General features: G+C 32.4%; 1 protein-coding gene across 1 annotated transcript in view; it reads left to right on the plus strand.

The window, feature by feature from the left end:
• The first annotated feature begins 6,635 nt into the window (after window positions 1-6,635).
• Window positions 6,636-25,434, plus strand: part of LOC145326608 (uncharacterized) — a 38,705-nt gene continuing 19,906 nt past the window's right edge. The window contains exon 1 of the mRNA XM_080169978.1: window positions 6,636-6,653. Coding sequence (XP_080026104.1) covers window positions 6,636-6,653 — 18 coding nt within the window. The remainder of the gene's footprint in view (window positions 6,654-25,434) is intronic.

Below are 25,434 nucleotides of genomic sequence, written 5' to 3' on the forward strand. Positions count from 1 at the left end.
GGACAAATTGATTTGAAAAGTAAAATGCTTAACGGTCATAAGAATTTTCACAAAAATCAGCCATTTATTTTAGAAGTTGTTGACTAAATCTCAATTTCCGTGTGATAATATGACTTTCATAACATTTCTGACAGACAGACGGACACAATTATGCATAGAGAAGAAGCGTATTGGGAGGGTGGTGGTACCCTCCCCCAAAATAGTTATAAACCTTCCCAGGAACTATGAGAATCTACCCTGTTAAGGAGAACCCGGTCGATTCAGCGGTTAGCGAGGTCCTTCGGTACAGACACACAGACAAACATCCTGTTACTTTAGTATAAGGATTCATACAGACAGACTGACAAAGTTACTTTTAGAGTAATTTCGATATACAAATTGTTGTATGTTTTGATATGTAAAAGTAATAATTATTAAAAATTAAAAGAAATAAAATTACAGAAATAAGGATGACAACATCCATAAGTAGCAAACCTGTTGATATATAAAAACAATTTACTAAAATAACAGTACAATTGACATACAAACGGATTATATATTTTGATCATGGAAATAAAACGAAGTTGCGGGTCTTCATCGTATTTTCACAGTAGCTTTTCTCTTATTTGTAGCCCCTGTGGGGGGATCTAATTCTGCGGGGCCTATTCTCTAACCCTGCGGAGCAATCATTAAAATCTACCTAACCTAAAATAACCTAGCAAACCCTACTGCAAAAATACGACGAAACCCGCTACTTCCCTTTTTTCCATATTCCAAATATTTTATTAATCAGCCATCTATCTTTAACAATAGCTAAGAAAAAACATTTCCAATATAGAAATTTGATGTCATTATGGAGTAGATTTGCTACTAGAAGATTTAACAAAATGTTGAGAGCGTAATTAAGCAATCATATTAGACGAGTTTAGAAAGATAGAGGTGCTACAACTCAGAAACAAAGCTCAAACACTAAGAAACAGTCTCATTAGTTTTAAGAATAGATTAGTTCCTTAAAGATATGTGCAAAAAAACTCCAGAAAAAAATCCTTTTATCTTAAACTAAAATTAAAACTCCCTCACCCCACAGAAAAACTCATGTGCCTCTAGAGGCGAAGCTGCTAATGTTCAATACAGTATAACATTATTATATTTGTATTTTTGTGCGTATTATATGTATAGGTTGTATTGTATATCTAAAAATTTTGTACCACCATAAATAAATTAGGCATCCTGTCATGAAAACCAAAGAAGATAGTAGTCCTACAAACAAAAAAATAAACTCTATGCAACAATTATCTATTTTGATAAGGTTTTTACACGCCTTACAATCCTCTACACTCTAGCAATAATCCTTCCCAGGAACTATGAGAAGCTACAATGTATAGGAGAGCCATATCGGTTCAGTCAGACACAGACCCTGTCAAATAAGGATTATGGTTCTGTCAAAATAAAAATAAATTGTAACACCACTATGACAGAAATATCCTGAGCTGCGTAAAAAAATTTTTTTTGATACAATTTACATGTTACAACATCACACTATCATCAAATACCAGGGAGGTGGGGGACATTGGGCTTTTTATTGCACTAGTCCCCAAAGTTTTATAATGATGTTTTCTTATACGTTGGCTTAAAAATTTTGGGGACTTTTATGAAAGTTGTATTGGTTGGTTCATTAAGTTGAGTGCCTAAACGTTCAACAACAAATTGTAATTAACTATAGGGGTAATTTTGTGTATCATCATTTTGGATGTGAAACAATTTTTTGGCCATTGTCTTATCCCTTTTGATACCTGATAAAAACACACATTTTAATGACGTATTTTACCATAGCTTATCTACAATTATGGTTTATTAGGGTGTCCGTAAGGAACATCCTTTCATTAGATATATTATTACTTGGGTCTTATTCAAGATTTTCATGTTCTCTAATAAAGTAAAAATTGCATCAGGCTATAATAACGATTCCTTCTTCCCAATCCCTTTACGCCACCCCCTCCCGTAAAAAAAACGTGTTCCAAGCTTAATTGACGACGATTTTCCCCCTTCATAATTTACACGTTTATTCTACATCTATTATCCTTATATGCATATTCCTGTAACAATGAAGTCATTCGTCATTATTGTTGTCCAGCAGTAATAAAGAATAATCCCATTCATGCTCAAGCAATGACAATTTTGAAAACCATATTGTATCTACTCACCTTTCTAGAGCCCTACAGCTCGAGACCTAGCCCTTGTAGATAATTTAGCAGTTAGTAAGTCGATAATCCTCTGACATATTCAACCATTCGTCACTATTTCCCACTGTAAATGATCCAAATTTCAAAGCAGCCGCCCTTTTATTCACTGAATGATTCTTGTTTCGGAATATTGTAAGATTTCTTGATGATGAAATCTTAATTTTTTGAGCCTAAGGCAATTTTTTTGTGTTGGTGCCTTTTTAAATTTCTAATTTTGACAACATGATTATATAAGTAGCATGTAACAAGTAACTTGTACATTGAAATAATATTAAACTAGTTATTTATCGCATCGTATTATAGAGATCTTTCTGCGGATATTAAAATAAAAATATATTTTATATAAAGATTCAAACCAGTTTTTTAGCCTATAAGAGCCGAATACCACAGCTAAGTTTATGAATTTTATTTTAATATCCGTGGTAAATTGTCTGCAATATGATGCTTTACCTGATTTTCAGTATGGCAGATAACCGGTTCTAATCCAGCGGATATCTATCGGTTTGAAGGCTGACTGGAATGAACATTATGGTTTACAACAATATCAGTGTTAGAATCCCCCGCAGGGGTTAGGTATAGGAGAAAATACTTAAATATCCCTTATTTAAATTTTTAAAAATTGAGGAAAAGCATCATCTTGTATTTTAGCAACAATGAATTTAAGCTAAAGTTTTTTTTATCTTCTTTGTCAACAAACATATATGTCCTATTAAGTTATACAACTTAAACAACTTTGAAACTAAAATATATGTACAAGTGAAAAAATGAAACTTCTTAAGTCTTTTTAATTTCATTTTGAGATTTATCATACACGATTTTCGACATAATTGTCCAATGTACATGCATGTATCTTTCTATCTGTATTTTGGTAAGGATATTAGGTAGGAAGAAGGGTAATCTATTACTTGTCACCTTATGAAAAGGCAACCTTTGTCAGAATATCTGTATAAAATAAATGCAATTTCCTTTCTATTCAAAATCAAAGGACTTTTAAACTATCCCACTTTTTATAAAAAAAAAAAACCAAGTTGCTTTGCCCCTAAAAATGTTTGACATTCCCCACTACACTTATTTTTATTTCCTAATAAAAAAATGAAAATTCGGGACTTTATGGGCACTAATCCTCCTTCTTCTTAAAAAATTGACCAGAAAAAATTCTTAGAAGCTAACCTGAAAAATACAACCCGCTTAGTCTTACCGTTTTAGATATAAAATGCATGAAAGAACGAGTGGAAGGGTGGAAAAAAGAGCCTTCATTCCCTAGCGAAGTAAAATTTAAAACAAAAAATATAAATCTTAATCGACGGGTTTTAAAGACAACAAGAGGAAATTGATATACATTTTTTTGATGCCATGTTGATAAAAAGATCCGCTGAACACCCGTTATAACAGGGATCTAGGGATGGGACAACCAAAGAAAAATTAGTATTCTTCGTAGATTTTTTAAAACAAGGATGGTACCTTCTATTTATAAATCGAAGCCAAATAATCAAGAATTATTAAGGTTTTAAAAATCAATTTGAATGTTTTAGTAGTTTAAGATTATTGGTAAATTTTTGAAAATATTTGTTTTTGTTCTAGTGTCCTCTTCCATCAACTTTAAGCTACCAAAGGCATATACTTGTTTTAAAAGTTTGGGGGTAAGATTTTAGAATAACCCTCCTCCTCCCTATATCTATCTATTTTAAATTTTTCCCTCTCACTTTACCTATATATTTTTCTCTATCTTTCTCTCCATCTTTCTCTTTATTTTTCTCTGTATCTATTTCTACTTATCTATTTCTTTATTTATCCATCTACTCTTTATATTTTTCGCTTTCTCTCTTCATCTATTCATCTCTCTATCAAAAATTATTTGGGATTATTTTTTACATTGGCCTATCCCTCTATTTTCGACACTGAGTGACATTGACATAGAAATAAATTTTGTTTTAAAAGACAGGCCTCAAAAGTTGCCGTCCAAAACCAGAAAAAAATAGTAGCCACGCTATTCTATAACTGTATGTCTGTCCGTCTGTTAATCTATCCGTCCGATTCAGCTAACACATTTTAATATTACATGTTTATTTTCATTCACAACAGATCCTAAAGACAACTAACCCTGTGATTGCACGACCTTTATGTAACTGTCCCATTTGTGCTTGGTAATAAGTAAACCCTATTTATTCTTATAAATTTTGTAATTAGAAAAACACGCCTGACATAACAACAGTTACACAGAAAATACTGATAAAGCTTGTTGGTTTGTTTGAACACTGATATTTAGGTAAGTCTTTGATGGTTTGCAAACGGGACTGACATAAATATTACGTAATTTTAGTCCATTTAAATCATATTTTTTCATTTGTGATTTTATTTCTAATTTTTGCCATAATAGAATCTGCGCCACCAACACAAAGGGCTACTTTGTTAAACTGGGGAGGTAGGAGGCAGAGAAAATGGCATAAAAGCAACAAAAGACTTAAATTAAAATAATGAAATAACCTAAAACCAATCCGGACCAATGCAAAGCTCAAAAAAATGAAGAACTAAACTGTTCATTAAAAATAACCGGATAAACCAAAACCCTTACTACTTGATAAAACAATTACAAAGTAAGTAATAAACATTCCTAATTAATTTAATGTTAATAAACTTTTTTCCAAGAAACAATTCAACATATTTTTTTTTATAAAAATGATTTTAAGTCACTATCCTAGGTAAGTTTGCGCAAATTTGACACATAATTTTTATACAAATGGACAAACAAATTATAAAGATATTATGATAAAGGTGTAAATAATAATAACTTTTTTCCAATATGGCTTCGAAAACGATAATGTCCGTTGGATTCGAACCGGTTCTCAGTCATACAGAAAAATCAAGTATCCTATCGTATTAGAGACAATTTAAAACGAATATTAAAATAAAAATCCTAAGATTGATAACCCTTAGGACTAACAAAACTGGTTTTAATCTTATTTTTTTTCTCATTATTAGTAGCAAGGCACATTGAGTGACGGGTTTATATGTCATTTTTAGAGGATTTTTTTCTTTATTCATTAGGATTTTTGGTGCTTACCCTCAAGAGCCTATCGTGCAAAGAAAACCGTCACCTCTTCTACTTAATTTTAAAATAATACTTTTATACCAGCGCCGCCGTAACCATGTTTGGCTACCTCGTATCCAATATAACCTAACCTAATATAAAACACATTTCAAATTCTCAAAATAAGGGGATTGGTTTCTGTGCTCCACTAGGACTTTTGAGGGTAACTGTGGAATTGGAACAAAACTTTTTAGCTCGAGGGCATAGGCGCTAGTGTCATTTATATTAAAGACATTTAAGCTATTCATGTATATTTAAAAAGATTAATAGACTATTGACTTTTGGGGCTACTTTTTGGACTCTTGTATTTATCTGTCGGTAATCGTGTTATCAGGGCAAATGGTATAGGTAAAGCGGGGTTTTGAGTTTCTTCCCTAAAAATATCAATTTTAGTAGCGAGGCTACACTATAACTTACTTTGTTGGTTGGTTGGACTATAATGCTGAACAAGAAATAAAGTTTCATAGAGTAAAAACACTTTATTATAGTAGCTCAGTATCAATAAAAAATGGCTGGAGTTTTAGTGAAAATTACGTTTAGGAATATAAAACTACTCTAGAAGCCACTTATTTCACCTGTCAGTCTGTAATGCCCTGTAGGGCATTTCTCAACTATCATTAGAGATTAGAAATGAGGAAACTGTTTTTTTTTGTAATGATTTCTCATTAAGTCTGTTGGTCTTTTTATTAATATTTATTGAATTAGAAAATATAACTAAGCAGAAATGTTAAAATCAATGCCTTGATTTGAGAAAAATATATTTTGCCTAATTGATCATACCTTTATTCCATGTTAATCTTGTAATCCAAGAATGACGCTTGAGTTTCAAACTTGTCTGCTTACAAAAGATATGTTTCTACAAATAACGAAAAAAATGGACGATTACGCTAAGATCTTAAGGGAAAAGATAATGGCCGATAAACTATCCCTTCTGTAAATTACAATTAGTGGTTTCAACGTATGAACGTCCCAAAAATTGTTGAGCCAAAGAATAAGAAAAAGTTTCCAACATGGCTAAATTAACGAAAAGAGCTAACCGTTACGTACGGACGAACGTACGTACCCTAGTTTGAGAAAAGCTTCTCTTTAGAGAAAAAAACTTCTGTATATTAAAAATAGGGTATTTGAATTATGATTTAAAGTAAAACTTTGTCTTATTTTTTAGCTTTACCATATGATCACCAAAAGTAAAACGCGTCTGCGTCTTTTTATATGTATATTAATTTTACTGATGTACAAATATATTTTGAAAAGCGCAGCTTTTCATGCATTTAGATATTCAGTGAGACTCTATTCTATGTACGTTACTTCGCCGTAAGTCTAAAATGGACAGATATGTGCACGTGAGTTTTAAGTTAAATTGTATTTTTTCGCCAATTTAAGCAACTCTATCAGTATAACAAAACTATCCCAAAATAATTCTTGTTTAATCTGTCTCTGTTTGTGTCCGTAGCTTAAGATCTCACTAACTTTTGGAACGAATTGTTCACCTTTACGTAGACATTGGGCTGCAAGTCCCTAAAGTCTTATAATAACGTTTTCTTTTTCGTTGGCTGAACAACCTTGGGGACCTTCATTGAATATTTATTGTTTGGCTCATTTTAACCACATTTTAACCACTAATTGTAATCTACAGAATGAGTATTTGTGTGTATCGTTATGGAGATTGTACATCAATTTATTGGCCATTGTCTTATCCCTTTAGATCCCTGACTTGTAATTGAAACAAGTTTATTTTCTCCTTTGTCAAGATTTGTTCACAGTAGTTCTAGTATGGATAGGAATAAATATTCATATATATATATGCTTATCGATATATTATTACATTGATGTAGCACCAGGATTTTCATGTACTCTGATAAAGTAATTCTCGAAGCTGACTAAAATAATGATACTCCGGCCCCAATGCACCACCCTAACCCCATCCTCTAGCCTCCTACTGGATGAACGGACTGGCTAATAAATGAGGTCTATATTAATATTGGAGATTAATTGAAGACTAATTTTGTATTTTATTATTCGTGAAAAGTTGTCTATGCTATGATGCGATACATGTTTTTTTCGGTTTCAAATAATATATTTCCCTTTCCTCCGATAATGGTATATAGTCATCTAATACAAAAGTAGCCTATTGCCATAAGGTTGTACTTACTTATACTTAATTTAGTCTAGTTAACATCTAAAGGGAGTGTAGCAGGGATTTTAAGGGATAAGACAATGGACGATAAATTGATGTCTGCATCCAATGATTATGAACAATATACCCCTTCCGTAGGTTAAAATTATTGGTTCAAAATTTGACACACTAATAGTTAGGAACCAATCAAAATTTGCTAAAAGTACCCAAAGTTTTAAACCAATAAATAAGAAAACTTCCGTGGATTGTAGGCAATGGCGCTAAAATTAATATACACCTTAACCTTTTTAGATTTAAGGTACGAGCGTTTGTCCGTATCTGATAGCGCCTATCGCTAATCTTGGCATGTTAGAATTGCCTTTTTGGTTTTAGAATTTGCATAAAAACCTATTTGATGGTACGTAAGGTATCATTTAGGCAGCATAGCAATTCTATAACTGTTGACATAAAGCACATATTTTCAATACACACATGATGATTTAAGGATCTTTTTAATAATAAATGTTGTATGATAAATCTCTAGAAAAAGGTTTTTATTTATTTATTATTTTTTTTAGGGGGGGGGGGGGTAATTTTTTTCTATGGACGATTTATCTAGGTAGGGTGTGGTAACCTATCCCAAAATAGTTATAAACCTTTCCAGGTTCTACGAAAAGCTACCCTATAAATGAAAACCATTTCGGTTCAGTGGTTAGCGAATTCCAACGGTACACACACACAGACAGAGACAGATCCTGTGGACATAATAATGTAATCTCTTATAATTTAGAAATAATGCCATTGAAACTGAGGTTTTTTTTAATTTAAAGGATTTTGTAATAAATAAGCATTTAAATTATCATAATGCCAAAGATAAGCTTTCAATTATTTCTAATAGTGTGTTATAATTTACACTATAATCTACTACACAATTTTTTTAATGCTTTTTGGAAAATATAAACCTTGTTGATTAATCTATATTTTGAGAGTACATACATATATGATTGTAATCTGTTTTTTTGATGACATAAAAATTTGATATATTTGCGTTTTTAATGCTTTCTTATTTTGCCGTTCTACTGCACTGTAATATAAGCGGAAGGGGTAGAACGTCCAAAAATCTAAAGGAATAGGACTATGGTAGATAAATTGGTGCATATTCCCAATGATTATACACAAAATTCTGTATCTTGCAATTATAGGATGAAACGTTTGGCCACTCAACTTAATGAACCAACCAATCAAAATATCTAAATTCAATAAAAGTCCCCAAATTTGTCATGCCAACAAATAAGGAAACATTATTATAAAACTTTGGGGACCAAAAAAATTAACATCCCAATGTCCCCTCCCTCACCCCTGCTTTTGATCATTTTGTAAGAAATTATATTATTGATAGACAAGGATGACAATATGCAATGCATTATGCAAACAATGCTAAAACAAAAAATTGTATAATGATCATTATGAAAGCAAATTGTATTGTTTTTAACAACTAATTGTTGCTCTGCGAAATAGATTCTTTTTATATGAGTATGTACATTTTATTATTATTTTTTTTACTGCATTTTTTTATGTTTTTTATAATGACAAATTCATTATTTTGATTGGTGGAATTTGGAAAATGTAGGAGGCTAAACAGATTTGATAAGTAATATATAAAGTAGCTACGCTACGACTAACAGCGTCTTAAAACGGATTATAGGTTCTTGATTGAAGAAAATACTTAACCAGTTTTCATTTTGACACAAAGGAACCATAAAATTTTATGTTTTGAATTTGGACAAGGCAAATATATTCTATAATTTTAATCCAGCGATCGGCAGCCGCAACCGCGTAATGCTGCATTTTGGGACAATACGCAGATGCAGCCGCAACTCACAAAAGTAAACATTCACAAATATTCAGGCAGGAAGGGGGCAATGGGCTATATATTACACTAGTCTCCAAAGTCTAGAGGAGGGAATGCAGTAAAAATAGCTTAAATATATCATGAAATAAATTATTTATAAATGAAAAAGCCTATTCTTGGACCTATTTAAAGCTTTCCTAAAACGAAGTACTCAAGCAATTCATAGATTAGTGAGATTTTAACAGATATAAACAAACAAAAATTCTTAATTTGACGATAAAATTGGATTGAAATAACTAAATATTTGTCACAGTCCCTGAGTTTTAAAGCTTTATATGCGATATGAATACAAAGTTCCCAAAAAAAAATATATAAAGCAGTAAGCTTTTTTACTCCATAGTTTAAGATTGGCTTCTCAATTTCTGGAAAGATTTACATAGGTTCTCACATAGCGATTCTAGAGCAAGAAACTTTAACTTTCAGCAATCAACAAACGAAAACTTCAGTCCTATGTAATTTTGGGTCCAGAATCATAATCTGTTAAAACTAAAATCCTATGTCTTCCTATTTGCAATAAAATCGCATTAAAATTGCAACAAATATTTGCGATACCTTATTTTCATCTTATAAGAAACAATAATCCATTTTGCTAAAATAAAAATTAAAGTTAACCATTTATTAAATACTTTCATATCTTTAAATTTGCAAAAAAAAAGATATTTTTTTTGCAGAATAATGCCATTTATGTCAGCGATATAAAAAGTCTCCTTAAAAACAGATTGTTAGAAAAAAAAAGTAAATGTAAGTATTATAATATGTTTTTCTGAAGTCATTTAATAAATTTATACAGTAAAAACCAGAATTGTGCAACCTATTTCAATGAAAAGCCAAAAAACGTAATTTGCAAAAAAATTGCAACCCCTAAATCACCTAGAAAAATAAACTTTTAACCAAACTAAAGTAATATGTTTTAAAAAACATTAAAAAATATTAATCTTTTATAAAAGAAAGTTTGTTAGAAAAGTTCTAATCAAATAGAACAGGGCAAAATTATTTTTTCAAAATGTAAACAAACACTTAACTTTGAATATTTCTATAGTTTTTCTAAAACTTAAAAATCAAATCGTACTCAAAATCAATGTTTTGTTTGTTAAATCTTCTTGTGGCGAGATTTTTAAATGTTATTTTTTTATATGTATTGAATAATCATAAAAAAAAGAAAAAAAATTGCATTAAGCCGATTCAAATATATTAAATATTTCCTTATTAAGGCAGCAAAATAAAAAAAGGTGTTAAATAAAAATTATTTATATTTATTTCTTAAGCTGTATAACTTTTAAAAAAATTTTAAAACATGATTATTGCTAAAATATTTATTTTTTCATTAAAAGGAAATATTGTTTATCAAATCAGCTGTTATCAAAGAATATATCGTTTTCTTATGTTGGGCTACGAATAGTAATTTCAAGGGATCGACAGCCGCGCACAAGCCTAAAATTCCGCAGGTGTGCAAAATAAGATTTTAATAAGGAGAAACAAGTTTAGATTTTCAGCTTAATTTTAAAGATATAATATGACGATTTAACTGAGGCTTACCCGCGGCTGTTGAACCCTGTTAATTTAAATTAAAAACTATATATCTTTAACAGTCTTTAACCCTCAAAAGTAGGACCCCTTTCTGCATCTTAACCAGTTGTACTTAGCAGCTCCGCCGCAGATGGTGGTTGGCGGGAAAACTTTTTCATGAAATTTTTTTCATGAAGCTTTAGTTTAAAATTTTTAGTTTCCAGCCTAAAATATAAGAAGTAGGATGTCCTCCTTATTGAACAAAACTCAAATAAAAGTTGGGTATGATTTAGGAAGCGAAAAAGCTATATATTTCTGACCACAAAATGCTGATTTTTACTTTTCTAACAGCTTTTGTTGATATAATTATCATATTCATCTGATTTTTAGATTACTCACAACAATTTTATAAGCGAAGCATCTCTATATTCAAATGTATGTTCTTCAACAGTATTTACGTAATTTTGCAACTTTATGTACAATTTTGTTTAATAACTACAAATTAATTGCCTGCTTATAAAGTTCTCACATTCTACTTTTGCACGCATCTGGGCCCTATTTTTTCATTTGCAAATTGAATACATGTTTGCGGGAGATAATTTAAATTTCGTCTAGGTTACCGCAAAATAATGCGGCACTGCTTTGACTGTAATAAAAAAACTCCAATGCTAATTGCCTAATAACACGTTTTTTATAGTATTATTTCTTATAAAATCAAATACGAACGCTAATGCATTAAAAATCTGTTATAAATTACAACAAATTCATATTATTATTTTTTTACCACTGGGAGTTATTTATATGAACATTTATGTTATGTTGTGAACATTTTAGCAGACAATTATTTATTTTAGATTTATAAAGGTAAAATTTTCAGGGATATAAAAAAAAGTTTAGATTTTTTTCATTTTAAAAGATAATTTAATTAATTGTCAATACTCGTATTTCAATATAATATATTTTTGATAGGCAATATATTAGTCCTAAAAATTGAAAGTCGTCGTACTGATTTTAATGATAAGGTTTTTAATTTAAAAAAAAAACTTAAATATCTCTAAAGAAGGGGAAAGAAGGATTTAACTGTAAATGAAAACATGAAATATAGGCCTTAATTTTATCGCCACACTTTGCGGATTCTTGCGGAGAGGTGTGGATAGTATAATTCGCCTCTGACTCGATGTGAATTCTGTTATAGCTTTTTGCTACTTGAAAAAATAATAGTTTAAGGCTTTAAGTTATAGGATTGGACATTTTTTATGCAAGAAAACAAATATGGATTAATGCTCACTAGAAAAGTAGCAGTTTAAGTGTTATACAAAATCGAAAATTGAATGCTTAAAATCAAATTCTTAATATTTACGTGTAGCTTTTGCTTGATTGTCCATTCTTGAACAGCTAGACTCTTATGACAATTAAATGAGTAGACTAGCTACTTGAAATCAGGGATCTACAAGGATAAGACAATCACCGATAAAATGATGTACATCCCCAACGATTATATTTAAAATTAACCCTTCTGTAGATTAAAATTAGTGGTTGAGATGTTTTGATACTCAGTTTAAGGAACCAACTAATCAAAATTCAATAGTTGTTAAGAAAATGAAAACGAAAACATTATTAAAACTTTGGGGACTAGTGTAATAAACAGCCCATTGTCCCCCCCTCTCTCTCTCTCTCTCTCCCTCTCTCTCTCTCTGAACACCGACACTCTTTTCCCAATAAATGAGTAGCCGCACTACTCTAAAATCCCAAACAAAATATAAATGATTGATTGGTATAAAACAATGAAAAAGTAGATCACGGACCTAAACAGTAGTAGAATTAGTATAGAGTGTTTTTTTCGTATTATTTTTAGTAGAAGAGCTACTCTATTACTTGAAATTTCTATTTACATTCTATCGATGTGCAGTTTTAATATGGCTTTAATAAAAGTGGTTATATATGTCATGATATCTATATGCTATAGGAGATTGCCTAAAGTGTCATGTGTGACGTCATAAAAAATCATCTCTTTTTGGGGGGTTTCCATTCCCACTTCTCCTCTCATCATTCCTTTTTAGACGTATTTTTTTGACGTCACACATGCGACTTTAGTCTTTCTCTATATTTTTGAAATATATTTTCGTTGACTAGAATAAAAAAAATAACCATTGCTGACATAATATCAACTTATCGTCAGTCTAACATTGTAATAAGATTTTAGTATATAATTACTATTACTATTTTTTGAAGATTTTCTAAAAGTATTATGTCTAATTTACGGACAAATCAAATAAAATCTAAGACAGCTCAAATCTTGAAAAAAAGCAATTAAAAATAAAGATATATCAAAACAAGAAATAAATTGTCCATAATTCTACTATCTAAAGTAGTAGTAGTAGTAGTAAAGAGGGTGTAGGAGGTCATCAAAACATTATAAAACCAACTTTAATGTATTAATAAACTTCCCTGAAAGTTTAACCAATTCGGTCCATAATTTCTGAAATCTTAAGTATTAATCAATCAAAAGCCTTACTACTTTATAATATAGACTAGCGGCTACGCCCCTAGAAGCATCTAGGGGCACTTAAGGTAGGAGGGGGATAAGTCAACCTCAGCCTATTTTGAAATTGAGTTTCAAAAGAGTAAAAAAATATTTTTTTTGGGGGGGGGTGTGAAGATACCCTCCGCAAAAATAGTTTAAAACCTTCCCAGGACCTATAAGAAGCTTCAATGTAAAGGAGACTAATATCGGTTCAGCGGTTAGCGAGATCCTTCGGGACAGACAAAAAACGCTTACTACTACTTTATATAATAGGATTACAAGTTAAACATTTTAAAATTGAGATATATTTTTTTCTTTTTTGGGACGATTTTAATTTATTTATGAAAAGCTTTGCTGATGAAAATTTTGGAGGAAAAATAAAAAATACTCGATCAATCTATATTAATCAGATACACGTCAAAACAAAAGGATTTAAAAATTGGGGAAATGTAGCTACACTATTACTACTAAAAATATATTCAAAATTTAATCTCTTATAGAGTTATACAAATATAAATATAAGAGAAAAATTATCTAGAAACCTAATTAGTAATAAGTTATTTATCATATAATTGCAAAATTAAAAGATTAAAACTGGTCTAAATTTTATGATTTTTATTTTAATATATTCGTGGAAAATCATTTAATACCTATATTTGTGACAACTTTTGTTTTATAAATTCTTCCAATTTTTAACTACTACAAAAACCCCGCCCCTCTCGGAGAGCCTCGAACCCGCATCATACAGATAAGGTAACCGACATTCTATAAATGAGCTATGACGGAGACCAATTATCAGTGGTGAAAAAAGACAAGATAGACAAAAACATAATTCTTATAGTATAATTTAATATTTTACTCTTTTTCATGTCTGTCATTGTAGCTCAGGGGTAGAGATGAGGTTCCAGTTCAGGTCATATGGTTCTAATCTACCCTTAACACTAAATATCATTTTCACTCTCTGAGATAATAATTAATATTTGGTAAAAGTAAAAAAATATTTTTAAACATTTACCTTATACCAACAGTCACTTAAAATATCAAAAAGCTATTACATGCCAAAGTATATAAGATTAAAAACATATTGTTTCAGTGGTGAGTCTTGAACCACCCACCTTGAAACTTTACATCTCAAACCTGACGCCTTAACCAAAAGATCTAATTTAGCATGAGACAATTACTATTATTTTACAGCCTTAGTTTACATGCCAAAGTAAAAAAGATTGAAAAAAATAATGTTTCAGTGGTGAGTCTTGAACTACCCACCTTGAAACTTGACATCTCAAACCTGACGCCTTAACCAAAAGAGCTATTACAGCATGAGACAATTACTTTAGTTTTACAGCTTTAGTAAACATGCCAAAGTATATAAGATTGAAAGAAAAATAATGTTTCAGTGGTGAGTCTTGAACCACCCACCTTGAAACTTGACATCTCAAACCTGACGCCTTAACCAAAAGAGCTAAATTAGAATGAGACAATTATTATAGTTTTACAGCCTTAGTTTACATGCCAAAGTAAATAAGATTGAAAAAAATAATGTTTCAGTGGTGAGTCTTGAACCACCTACCTTGAAACTTGACATCTCAAACCTGACGTCTTAACCAAAAGAGCTTAATCAGCATGAGACAATTACTGTAGTTTTACAGTCTTAGTTAACCTTTACCAAAAGAGCTAAATTATCAAGAGATAATTAATTTAGTTTTACAGCCTTAATTTACATGCCAAATTATATAAGATTTTTTAAAAAATAATGTCTTGAACAACCCACCTTGAAACTTGACATCTTCAATCTGACACCTTAATCAAAAGAGCTGATTCAGCATGAGACAATCACTATAGTTTTACAGCCTTAGTTTATGTACCAAAATAAATAAGATTTTAAAAAAATAATGTTTCAGTGGTGAGTCTTGAACCACCCACCTTGAAACTTGACATCTCAAACCTGACGTCTTAACCAAAAGAGCTAAATCAGCATGAGACAATGACTATTGTTTTACAGCCTTAGTTTACATGCCAAAGTATATAAAATTGAAAGAAAAATAATGTTTCAGTGGTGAGTCTTGAACCACCTACCTTGAAACTTGACATCTCAAACCTGACATCTTAACCAAAAGAGCTAAATCAGCATGAGACAATGACGATTGTTTTACAGCCTTAGTTTACATGCCTAAGTATATAAAATTGAAAGAAAAATAATGTTTCAGTGGTGAGTCTTGAACCACCCACCTTGAAACTTGACATCTCAAACCGGAGGCCTTAACCAAAAGAGCCATATAAGCATTGGATAATGATTGTAGTTTTACAGCCTTAATTTACATGCCAAAGTATATAAGATTGAAAAAAAAATTTCAGTGGTGAGTCTTGAACCACTCACCTTGAAACTTAACATCTCAAACCTGACACCTTAACCAAAAGCCACATCAGCATTGGATAAAGATTACAATTTTACAGCCTTAGTTTACATGCTAAAGTATATAAAATTGAAAAATATTGTTTCAGAAAATATTGTTGACAGAGAGAGAGAGAGAGAGAAAGAGACAGAGAGGGGGAGAGAAAGAGAGACATAGAAAAGTACATAGATTTCATGACAAAGGAAAGATAAAAAAAAAAATAAAATAAAAACCCACCCCTGTGTATGTTACAACATGTTGTGATGAACACAACATGTTTTCAAAAACATATTCAATGTTGTCTTTTTCAAAAAAATCTAAAGAGAGTGAATTTGTGAAATAAAATGTATGAATTAAAATGTCAGTTTGTAAAGGTTATTAGATTAATTTTGAATTGGTTATTAAACTATGCCAATACAAGGTGGGTTTTTAGTAAAAGAATGCCACGAAAGGATTTTATAGAAATATTGAGCGTATTTTATATTGTAAATCCAAAAAAAGTAAATAAATCATTGAATAAACCTAGCAAATAGCGAGATAGTTATATTGAGCCAACTCTAGTCTGTAATAGGAATTAGTTACACTTGGTTTTTAGGTATGACTGAAAACTGGTTCTAATCCATGCGGAAATCAATCAGTTTCGAAGCCATACTGGAAAAATCTTTCTGCAATAGGAAAGATACCTTCTTTTACTTAGGGTTGGGCCTGATACTTTTTTGGCCAGATATTCGATACCGGATATCCGGCTGATGCCGGATATCCGGTTCCGGCCGGATTCTGGCCAAGGTTCGATATCCAGCAATTTACCGGATATCCGGCCGGATAACCGGATATCCGGCGTCAAAAATCAGCCGGATATCATGTAACCGGATAGTTTTAATATCCGGTATCCGGCCGAATATTGAAAATGGCCGGATAACTGGCCAGATCGGATATCCAGCCCAAATATACTTTTAATCAATAAAAGTAAGAGGTATTTTTTTGTAGGGGTAATTTATCTTGCGAGTGTATAGGTTCACTCCTCGAAATTTCAAAAACTTTCTGGACATATAAAAGCTTCACTCTATAGGAGAACCGTATAGGTTCAGCTGTTAGCAAGATAAATTGAATTAGACACAAAAATGGACATTTTATTACAATTATATAAGAATTAATTACAAATAAAAATGAAACTACCTCTATTACTATATCTCACCTAATTTATTAAGTCGTAAAATTTTATGATGATGTAATTACATTTCTTGGTTTTTAAATGTCCTGCTTTTTACAGACCCTTAAGGGACACTCAAAACTTTGTCTTTATTGCTGAAAGAAAGAAATGAAAAGTGACCAATAAAGTATAGATGTATAACTATCTGTCCAAGTGGTGGAGACCCTTTTCATCGGCTAGCAAATGGGTTTCAATATCCTTAAAACATGTATAACCCTATCTTTTAAAGATTAAAATGTCGAAGAAAAAAAATTTTTGTGTGAAATGTAAAAAAAGGCCTGATTTTATAAAACCATTGCATGAAGCGCTAAAAAATGTTCTGGAGGAGTTGGTTGTTTTTTTGGGTCGAGAGTAAAAATTTAAGTTTAGGTTTCCTTTTAAAAAAAGGATAACAGATTAAAAACATAAAAGTATTGAGAGAACTGCATTTCTTAAATGTAGTGCATTTTAGGGGGCAAAGCAACTCTTTAAAAGAACGGGGTAATATCCTCCAGGAATTTTTTTTTCAACTTTGAAAAATTAAGTACCTCCCTAGCCGCAGCGCTCGGCCCACTTGCCTGCCTAGCCGCAGCGCTCGCCCCCCTTGCCTGCCTAGCCGCATCGCTCGGCTCCCTAGCCTATAAGCTAACCTAACATAAAATAGTTGTTCTTTGTCGGTAGGGGGGGGGGGGGGGGGGGGTAGATATACCACACTTTTCTGGGATCTTGCCAGATCAAGTATCAACTGTGGGGAATACCAAAGGATGACTCCATGCAAAATTTGAGCCTGATCCGGCCGTGATTTTTATAAAAAACCGTTTTTTTCCGGTTTTTAGGGGGTATCTGTAAATCGATTCAGCTGGAGCAAAACCGGTTGGAGGTACAAAAATTTTTACTTTTCATGAAATTTAGCCAATGTAATTGCCTACAAAAATGTACTTCAACATCAACTTGATTGGACAACTCTTTCCCCTCCTAAATGTCCATTAAAATCTCGGAAACGGAAAAAATCGCCAAAAATCACGCCTTCGGCGGCAAATAACGGCTAAACGGTCAGCCGGAGACAAATCAAACATAAGTAAAGAAATGTCCGCCTCAAAAACTTGTTCAACATCAAAGAGATGCTTGAAGTCTCTAAAACGACTCCTTCCCCTACTTTAAGGGGAAAAACTGAAAAAATGTGATTTTCAAAAGTATGCCCACTTCGTGGGTGTGGGGGGCACTGAACCCGTCACCCCATTGTGATTTTTTGATGGATTTCTTTGATGAAATGACACGCCGGTCAATTTTTAGGCCATTTTTTTGCGGTTTTTGGCCCGCCACGCCCAAACGGTTTGAGATAATCTCATGGGACCTTTTGCCCATCCTAAGTCTGGTTATTTGTGAGGTCTAAGAAAAAAAAATCCCGGATTTGATGAAGCACGACGTTGCTTCGCTCCGTCAAAAATCGCTGGTCGGCTCATTTTGCCCCCTCAAACCCTCACCTTGTGCCATTTTTCTGTGTAAAGATTATGATTATAATCTTTTGTGTAAGTCTGTTTTTTTTCCTAGACCTCACAAATAACCAGACTTAGGTTGGGCAAAAGGTCCCGTGAGATTATCTCAACCCGTTTGGGCTTGGCGGGCCAAAAACCGCAAAAAATGGCCTAAAAATTGACCGGGGTGTCATTTCTTCAAAGAAATCCATCAAAAAATCACAATTTGAAATTTTGATTAATTAATAACTTTTTTCTCATAAGAGATAATGACACAAGACATTCACTTGGTGAAAATTCAGCATTGTGGGCCGACTAGACTTTATATTTGGTGACCCTGGGGTGACGGGTTCAGTGCCCCCCACACCCACGAAGTGGGCATACTTTTGAAAATCACATTTTTTCAGTTTTTCCCCTTAAAGTAGGGGAAGGAGTCGTTTTAGAGACTTCAAGCATCTCTTTGATGTTGAACAAGTTTTTGAGGCGGACATTTCTTTACTTATGTTTGATTCGCCTCCGGCTGACCGTTTAGCCGTTATTCGCCGCCGAAGGCATGATTTTTGGCGATTTTTGCCGTTTCCGAGATTTTAATGGACATTTAGGAGGGGAAAGAGTTGTCCAATCAAGTTGATGATGAACTACATTTTTGTAGGCAATTACATTGGCTAAATTTCATGTGAAGTAAAATTTTTTGTACCTCCAACCGGTTTTGCTCCAGCTGAATCGATTTACAGATACCCCTTAAAAACCGGAAAAAACGGTTTTTTTTTATAAAAATCACGGCCGGTTTTGGCCGGATCAGGCTCAAATTTTGCATGGAGACATCCTTTGGTATTCCCCACAGTTGATACTTGATCTGGCAAGATCCCAGAAAAGTGTGGTATATCTAGGGGGGGGGGGGTACTAAAATTTAATAAACTAAAATAATAGAGGATAACGCCAAAAACGGTTATAATGCAATAAGTTTATAATAACCAATGTTTATTAGTAATTCATATATTCAAGATATACATATATAACTAATAAACAAAATAGTTTAGGTTATTATTGAGTAATGGGTAGCATCGCAGGGTTAGAATAACTCATGTATAGGCCTCGCAAGTCAGTGCTCGAAAGTTACTTTGTGGTAAAGAATCGAAAAAGTCCAAGATATTTTTTTAAAATGCATCAAACCTATGAAAAAAGTTATCCTAGTTTGTATTTATCTGCCATTTATATTAAGATGTTGTCGTCAGGGAGGGAGGGGACATTGGGCTCTTTATTAAACTAGTCCCCAAAGTTTTATAATACCGTTTTCTTTTTCCTTGGCTCAAATACTTTGGTTATTTTTATCGAATTTTGATAGGTTGGTTCACTAAGTTGAGTGCCAAAACGGTTCAACCATCAATTTAAATTTTCATAAGGGATAATTTTGTGTATCATTATTGCATTTGTACAAAAATTTGTCGTCCATTGTCTTATCCCTTTAGACCCTGTGTTGTCGTGCACCAGCCATCAAAATTGAAATTGAATCTGTGTCAAAAAAAAAAATAATAAGCATTTAGTATCACATTCAAATTATTATCATTAGTTCTTTTAATCAGGAATGTTAGGAAATCATTTAAAGGAGAGGATGATTCTAAACTATGTAGTTTTTATCCTTATTATAAATTAAAAGGATCTGTATGTCCGTTTATCTCTATGCGTACCGAAGTATCTTGCTACCGAAGTATCTCGTTGTGGGGTCGACTCCCCCCGCCCCCTTTAATGGCCTCAAGAAACCTCTAGTGGCGTAACTACTTGTAGTTTTAAAAACTAAGAATATGAACTATATATACTGCGAAATCGTAATTAAACCATTTATTGCTTTCAAAAGTCGATAAATTATTACTTGGATGTTGCACCAGATTTTCATGTACTCTGTCAAAGTGCTACTCACAGCTGGTTAATATAACGATACCCGCCATCCAACTTCTTCACCCTGAGGTTAATATTAGCAAGCTAAATTCACAGCAAACTTTCCCCTGTCAATATAGCCATGTATATCATAAATCCATTCTTACAACGAAAGCTAAGAGAACTTTGAAAAAGTAAGTGAAAAAAATATTTATGCTTATAATAAAAGTTTAAGTTTTCAATCCTTGAACGTTTTAATTTTTAACCTTTTTTTTTAAAATGGGCTGTTAATATTGAATTAAAATATTGGCTCTATTGCCTTAAGCCAAATACATAAATTTAAGAATTTATCATTACTGGTGTTTAAACTTGAGTTTTTGTAATTAAGATCTCATCCGATAATTTCATCACTGGTTTTCTGACCTACTTTTAAAAATTTAAAAGTATTTTTAGTAGCAAAGATACTCAAAAGCTTTATAACCATATGAGTGTTTGATTTGGAAAACATCTAATCTCCTACTTTTGCATCTACTCAATAACTCATTTAGATATCAATTGATAATTTCTCTGGCCTATATTTTATGTGATTTGTAAATCTTTTTAGTAGAAAAGTTACTCTGAAACTGTGTTAAACAAGGATGACAACATCCATAAAAGCGAAGCTCTGAAATGGAAGGACAAACGGACATTAAGACTTGTATAATGTCAGAACTGAATAATCAGAATGCGAATGTATAAGAGTCAAAGCAAAATTGTAAATAAATTTGTTGAAAAACTGCTTGATACAGGATAATGATTATGGACATACTTACATTTTTAGGACTTGATTATAGAGTTGCTTTGCTTATAATATTGTACTTTGTTGTCCTAGGAATCAGTATACCAAAAATCAGACCAATCGGATAATTAGGTCACATACAAATTTGTTGTTAAAAATGTAAAAAAATCAACCTGTTTAAAATGGACGTACGGACATTCTGGTAATGATTATAGAGTTGCTACGCTTTCTAAATCGTACCTAACTATTACAGGAATCACCATGCAAAATTTTAAATCGATAAGACAATTCTAACATGCCTAAATTAACGAAAAAGGCTTTATAAAAAAAGTTAAAAAATCAACATGTTTAAAATGGACGTACGGACATTTTGGTAATGATTATAGAGTTGCTACGCTTTCTAAATCGTACCTAACTACTAAAGGAATCACCATGCAAAATTTGAAATCGATAGGACAATTCTAACATGTCTAAAATAACGAAAAAAGCTATCCGTTACGGACGGACGTACGGACGGACGTACGGACGGACCGACCCTAATTATAGAAAAGCTTCGCTTTTAAAAACGTGTCTCTATTTTCCTTAATTCTGTCAGTTTCTTTAAAAGATGTGGGAGTGGGGAATAGCCCACAGGAAAATGTCATATGCAATTTGTTTTCTATGTTATGATGTACTTGGTGTAAGAAAGAAGGCTAGATTTTTGTAGATTCTTACTCTTTAACATCCACTCGAACCTCGTAAAAGTGTCGAACTATGACGTCAGAAAAAAATAACAATTAACCAATGAGAAGCCAGTATGCACTGTAATTGACCAATGGTAAAATATATAGCGGTCTCTCATTGGTTAATTGTTAATTTTTTCTGACGTCATTGTCAGACACTTTTACTGGGTTCCATCCACTCATATATGCTGTTTTAATTAGGCTTATTAAAAGTCAATTTTTTTAGATTTTCCTAAGCTACCACTGCTCTAAAACTTTTTGTGTCTGTTTGTTGTTCTTGATTTGTTATTATAATTTATTTTTTTTTTAAGTTAGGATATTGTGTATTTGTATCATTTTAAACACCAATCCATTATTAGTAGCGAAGCTACTCTATAATTCGAAATGTCCGTCCGTCCGTCTGTCCGTCCGTCTGTCCGTCCGTCTGTCCGTCCGTCTGTCCGTGTAAGACAGAATAGGGGAAACGTGATTTTCTCGGCTCCTATTAAAGATAGACAGCTGAAATTTTTTGACAACATTCCCATTATTAAGGAGCACAATTAACTATAAAACATCAAGGGCGGTCGGACCCCTTTTTAGTAGGTTTTAGGCTATTTTTGTATGTTTCACATTTTTCTTCATATCTTCAGTGTTTATGGTCCGATTTTCAAAATTTTTTCAGTTATTGATACCAAAATTAAATTTCCTGTCGTTTACAGAAAACAACCATGACGGCCACACTGCCATTTTGCAGGTTTTAGGCTATTTTTGTATTTATCACATAATTCTCCATATCTTCAGTGTTTATGGTCCGATTTTCAATATTTTTTCAGTTATCAAAATCAAAATCAAAATTAAATTTCCCGTCGTTTAAAGAAAACAACCATGGCGGTCAGACTGCCTTTTATCAGGTTTTTGGCTATTTTTATATGTTTTAAATATTTCCCCATATATTTGGTGTTTTTGGTCTAATTTTCAAACTTTTTTGGGATAAATACACTTTAAATCTACTTTTACGTATTTCCATCTACGATTTTTTGTGCTTCGCTACTTATGGATGTTGTCATCCTTGTATTAATTATACACCATAACAAATATAACAATCTCCTGTCAACAACAAATTAGTCTGTACAGACAAAATTAATTACTTTAGACAAGTCAGTTAAATAATGAATAAAAGATGTCAAAATAACAATTACAATATATTCATAGGCAATACTGCAATAAATCAAAGCAGTGGTCGGCAGCCGCGCCTTCAGGCTTTGTGCGTTTAGTCTGAGGGTTGATTTGAATGGTTGATGGTGGCTGCAACTGATGACAACTTATTATGACTCTATAAGAGGTTGGCTGAATTAAGATTTTACGGCTATGGCTGGTAGTGAGTTGGGTTGGATACGGCTGAGTTTTACATATTCATCCTCCAATCAGCCTAGCTGGTAGTTGCTTTTTCATTTAGGCTAGTTTTGGCTCAGGGTGAATGAGGTTGATTGAGAAGAAGGAAGTCTGATGAGATGTATGCACCCAACCACCACTGATTAAATTTTGTTATTTAGAGAACTCTAATAGTTTTTGTAGTGTGTTTGATTTTTATGGGGATTATTTGATGCAAAAGACACGGACATCCAAGCTTTTTATTTTGCGGAAAGATGAGGTGTTTCGATGGTTTAATGGTTTTACAAATATTTACAGTTTCAATGTTACCCCCACCCTTGGACGTATATAGCCATAAGGTTTTGATGTTTTTAAGATGATACGTAACTACATTTCAGAAGTTAAAATGTACAGTTCAAAGCTATGATTTTATTTGTACTTTACTTCATAAATAAAAAGTCTTATTCCTTAATGATAAAAAGTTAGAGCTTGTGAAACAAGGATGATAATATCCAGAACTGAGAACACCATTGTATTTATGATACTAAGTTTATTCTTCTAGTTACTGCTTTAGATGTAGTATTGACATACATGTATTTTTTGACATCACATAATAAAAATAATAGAATGCCTATTTGTCATGGGAATCACGTTTAAATACTTATTTCAAATTTGGACAAATAAAATATTTAGAGTGGCTACGCTCCAAAGCCAATACCTTATTGTCTCAATAATCGTCATTCAAAGTGTGGTATTGTACAATAGTACTAGCATGCCCAAATGACGACTAGAGCTATCCTTCACAAACAAACGAAATCTAATTGTAAAGAGAAAAAAATCCTTTGCCTTCTGCTTATAAAATTAATTATCTTTGTACTCTGTATCAGGGAAGTAGTGGGCATTGGGCTGTTCATTTACACCAGTCCTCAAAGTTTTATAATTGAAGTGCTTTTATTGGTTGGGGTTTATTAAGATTAGTGTTACTGTTCAGACGTTTCAATCATAAATTGTAAGGGCTAATTTTTGTATCATCATTAAGAATGTTCATCAATTTATCAGCCATTGTCTTATCCTTTTAGAACCCTGACTCTGTATCCACATAAGTGGTAATAAATAAAAAGGGATAATAAAGAAAATGCTTTGTCCGTCGGCTGTAATTAATTAAAACAAGCACAACAAATTAAGGTGTTTAATCCTTATATATAATAGTAACAGAAACTTTGTCTGTAACGCTAACCACTGATAAATACGGTTCTTCTTTAAAGTCTAGCTTCACATAGGTCCTGAGATGGTTTAGAGCTATTTTTGGGGAGGGTACCACAACCCTACAATTTTTTTATATTTTTTAAAAAATTGAAATAAAACATGGGGGTTCAAATTTAACCCCCACCACCTCAAATGCTCTTAGAGGCCGCTAGGTTTAGCCGCTAGTATTGAATATTAATATTGTATGTTAATAAAAAGACGTACAAACAAACAAATGCATATAATAAAGAGTAGCTACGCTGCAAATAAGAAAGCGGAAAGACAGTACAAGCGCATTTAAAGAAAAAAAGAAAAAACAAGAATAATTAAAAGCATTCTAAGCGAAAATGTGAATTAAAAAGTCGAATACAATCTATTAAACCGGCAAACATGGTTGACTTGTAGATGATACTATGCCACTGAAATTTCTACACTAATTACATAAAAGAGTAACAGGACGTCTATTTGTGTGTACCCTATGATTTTCCTTTAAAGTGAATCTTCTTATAGGTAAAGGGAAGGTTTATAACTATTTTGTGGGAGGATTTATCCAGCTTTTCAAGAAAAATTGCTCATAAAGGACGTCTAACCGCCCCCCCCCCCTCCCCTCCTTTATTCCCTCAAGTGACCCTAGAGACCATAAGGGGGGGGGATGTAGCCAAAGATAATATATAGAAATGCTATGCTACTGAAATTACCCTACCAATTACACATATACATATACAGGGTGCGCCACATAAATCCGGACTTTTTCTTATTTTTAAACAAATAAACATAAAATCGTCAATTTTAAAGATTTTATTGAATTTTAAAATCTGGGAAGCAACCTAGGTATATGACTATTAGATTATTTAGTAAAATCGCCGCCAGCCTCAATCACCGCCTCTTCCCACCCCCTGAACCGCCCGCCGACCCTGGTCACCATGTCCCTGTTCAAGCAGGCGAAGTTCTCCATGATAGGAGCAATGAGAGAGGTCATTTTGGTATGGGCGCGTCTATTGGTTCATGCTTTAATGGCGCTCCAGGCCCAAAAGTCCAT

Source organism: Acartia tonsa, chromosome 8, assembly GCF_053477335.1.
Source record: "Acartia tonsa isolate MP-2025a chromosome 8, ASM5347733v1, whole genome shotgun sequence".
Lineage (NCBI taxonomy): Eukaryota > Metazoa > Arthropoda > Copepoda > Calanoida > Acartiidae > Acartia > Acartia tonsa.